The sequence below is a fragment of the Montipora foliosa genome, chromosome 9 (assembly GCF_036669935.1).
Source record: "Montipora foliosa isolate CH-2021 chromosome 9, ASM3666993v2, whole genome shotgun sequence".
In the NCBI taxonomy this organism is placed as follows: domain Eukaryota; kingdom Metazoa; phylum Cnidaria; class Anthozoa; order Scleractinia; family Acroporidae; genus Montipora; species Montipora foliosa.
In genome coordinates this window covers 48,662,142-48,665,840 of record NC_090877.1, presented here as the reverse complement: position 1 = coordinate 48,665,840, position 3,699 = coordinate 48,662,142, and the positions used below count along the sequence as shown (strand labels likewise).

General features: G+C 41.4%; 1 protein-coding gene across 4 annotated transcripts in view; it reads right to left on the bottom strand.

Moving 5' to 3' along the window:
- Positions 1-206: 206 nt before the first annotated feature.
- LOC137972059 (eukaryotic elongation factor 2 kinase-like) overlaps positions 207-3,699 on the bottom strand; it is a 17,839-nt gene continuing 14,346 nt past the window's right edge. For all 4 annotated transcript variants that reach the window (XM_068818871.1, XM_068818869.1, XM_068818872.1 and 1 more), the window contains 3 exons: positions 1,724-1,906; positions 807-931; positions 207-492 (listed from right to left, as the gene is read on the bottom strand). In XM_068818871.1, coding sequence (XP_068674972.1) covers positions 207-492; positions 807-931; positions 1,724-1,906 — 594 coding nt within the window. The remainder of the gene's footprint in view (positions 493-806; positions 932-1,723; positions 1,907-3,699) is intronic.

The window sequence follows — 3,699 nt, the reverse complement described above, 5'->3', positions numbered from 1 at the left end:
CGTGCGTTAACACGGTCAGCTTTGCTTGTGATAATATGGAAATCACTCAAGTATTTTCAAGGATAGGTTGGCAAGTTATCCTTCCTTAGAACAAATTATTCACAAGTCCTTGTTTAACAGCCCTCTCACGATTCGCTTCAATGCAAGCTTACGCAATGCCGTTAGAGGACTCAAGATGCGAGAAAGATCACTCAGTACCGAACAAACTACTCATCTAACTCAGCCCAAGCCTCTTCTGCTAGTGCATAGTACTTGTTAGCAAGTTTTCCTTTCATTGCAGTCAGGGCTAAGTCCCCAGCAGCAGAGAACATGTCTCCAGCAGTCTGAGCATCTCGATCCAATTCATATCCTCCCTGTTGATACAATCGAGCCTGTGCAGCGTATAGTATGTAGTTTGGATCAGTGAACAGGGTATTCTGTGGATTTTCATCTTCATCCACGATATCGATTGCGTTCTGATACCATTTAGCTGACTCTACCCAGTTTCGTACTCTGAAAAAGACAAATCAATCTGTTTTCAGCCATGAATGTCCCATCTCCAGTGGTTAAGAGGCTAGATTCGACTCCACACCTCTTTGAGCCAAAATAATAATTCTTTGAGATATCAATAAAGATCAGTGTCAATGAAAATTCCACCAAGTATTAAATCCCTCGGTGCGTGCTTCCAAACAACGCAAAAAATGGTGAGGATATGATGCCAAATACAATACCGAGAAAATACTTTTTAAATGAGCGTTTTGAATGTATTTACAAGTTTGATTTCTACGTCTCCCATACAAAGCAAAAGGTGTACTTTTTTTGTTTACCTTTTAGATCCCAGGCCCTCTCCAGATTCATATGCTTTCGCCATGTACACCATTGCTTGTCTTTCTCCCAGTGTAGCTGCCTGTAGCATGTATTCCACCCCCCGATTTGTTGCTTCTTCAGACTCCTGGAAGGAAAAAAAGTCACGAAAATAAAGCACATTCAATTACATAAGTCTTCAGAAGCTACCTGTCCTAATAACCTAGTATGCTCAAGTTTTCTATTTCGCTATGCCGCAAGTGAGCGGTACTCAAGTTGAAATGCATGTAGCAGGGCTGGAGCATTTAATTTGCTCTTTTTCATTTTTTCTCTTTCAATCGCAATTGACCGACGACGATATCGAGTAGGCAGAAAACAAAGGCTTCTACGAGGAAAAGCAATTGCCCGAAACCGAAATTACCATACTACTCTTTGTTTGTCCACCCAAATTTTAAATAAGCATTGCTTTCAGTTTCTTTTGCGTTTTTTTGATTAGTATATGTACTCGCATGTAATATGGGGGGGGGGGGGGGGGCCAAATTCGCTAGGACACCGGACCTGGGGCCCGTTTCTCAAAAGTCCCGAAAACTTTTCGGGCCCGAAAAGCCATTCGTGAAACTGTCAACCGCTTGTTCTGGAAAGCCGATCTTTTAACATGATTTCAAGGTCACAAAAAGAAAAATAACTGTGAAGTTTGACGACTAAAATCCTCTCCGTTCTTGAGATAAAAAGGGAATTGTGATACCCGAAAACAGCCCGTAAAGTTTCGGGACTTTCGAGAAACGGCCCCCAGGGGCCGGTTGCTCGAAGGCCGGATTGCGCTAACCGTTGGTTAAGAGGTATCAAAACCTATAGGTTTCCATGGTACGTAACGATGGTTAGCACTAACGAGCTTGGAGCAACCCGGGCCTGGATGTTCGCAACACAACCATGGAATTACCTGAACTGTGGCTGAAGCCAGGATATCATGAGGAAGCTGTAAGTAAACCTCAGCCATTGTAATCAATGCCTGTAAATCACCACAAGCTGCAGCCTGCTCCAGATGAAACATTGCACAGTCCATCTGCGCTTCGTTGTTGGTAAAACGACCAATCTCATTACATTTAGCAAATTCAAGGTGTACCTTGTCGGAAAATCAGAAGGCAATATTAATAAAGGTAATTTAACTGAGTGGAGTGCAATTTGGTCTGAAATCATAGCTTCAAATTGAACTTCACGACAGAGCTTCAAGTCATAGTTTCAAATCGAACTTGCTTTGGTCGTTTGCTTTTGAAACCACAGCTATGATTTCAGACCAAAATTGCACGACACGAAGTTCAATTACCACTTTATTACATCCATTTGGAAATCACACAACAATTATTTAGTCACTAAAATAAACGATTTTAGTCGTTACCAATATTTTATTGATCCAGTTGGAAACAAAAGTTGCAACACAATGGTTTTCTTTGTCTTAACATTTTCTGCAATTTGATTGGTTACCTTAAACAAGCCTTTGAAATCTGATTGGTTATGTTTGAGTGTTCCATTCTCATTGGCTAAGGAAATGGCGTGATTTCGAGCAAAAAATATTGCGATTTGGGGATAAATCGCACTTCTGAGAGCCAATCAGATTGCAAGGATCACCAGTGATTTCTAAATGCATGTAATAAAGAACGGAAATAAGTCCATTCCATTTGCAGCGAATTCAAGGGGTGCAAAAACATGTGAGATTTTGTACCCGACCCAATAGCAAATGAGCATTTGGTACTTGAATACATCTACCCCATGTAGAATGGTTTAACACATTGGACATGTTGCGAGTTGAGCAACGAGTAAAATGCCCGCACGTATTATATGCTAAACCTCTCCATAAGGGAATTGTTATTTCACTACCGTATTACGTCGAGGAGGCAACCTAGACGTCCCCGCGTAAAAGTGGTAAATGTATAAATTAGTAGATACTGTAGGGAAAATCTCAACCGGGCGCGCAAGGTGGTATCGGTATTGCTTAAACGGGTGCGCAAGTGGTATTGGTATTGTTTTACACGAACGAGGTGTTTTTGGAATCACGAAGTACAAACTTGCAAGAAGAACCAAAGTGCCCTTCGGGTTAGCGATTGAAAAATCAAACATTGTAGCAGATCTGATGCAAATCGAGTTGCCTGGCTAAGAAACTGATTTTGTCCGGACACAAATCAGAAACAGGGGCGACATGTTCATCATAAACGTTTCTCAACTGCCTTTCATACACTCTTAGGCGGGGGCTGATGTAGTGAAAACTATTCCTTTAGTATAGTATTTTGGCTAGAATCGTATCGATTGCCATAATAAGGCGCGTGCGGATGACAAGAACATAACAGATGAAACCATTAAATGTCCTTTACTTGATTGGATCACCGAAATGACGAGTGACAAGCTAAATTCTCGGCCTTTGCCTCGAGCTGAAAACAATTTCTTTTATTGAAAAACTCCCGTTCCGTCCATATTTGCTCTGTTCTCAAACCGGGAAACTACAGTGCATTGTCGTCTCATATTTTGTGCGTTCTTTTCACCAAATATGGTAAAATGGCGTAATGGCGGAATAATACAAATAGCTGTAAATAAAGCACATTGGGTCAATTACAGTTATTACATTGCTTGTTCGTAACTCAGTTTCACGCTTGCGCGATCGCCAGTCGATCGCACGAATCATCGTCCAATGTAACATACCTCGCAAACAGAATTAGAGTTCTACTTTCCGCAACGCGGTTGCGACGAATTTTTAAAGCATAGATTGCGCAGTGTAACATCTGTCCTGCAACTTGTGTCGCAACGGTTTGCGGCACCAGCCAATAAAAATGTTTCTTTAACCTCACGTGATCATCGAAACGACACAGGTTCCATGAAACGTTGCTCATTGTAAGACCCGTAAAACAACTTTGAAATTGTTTCGTA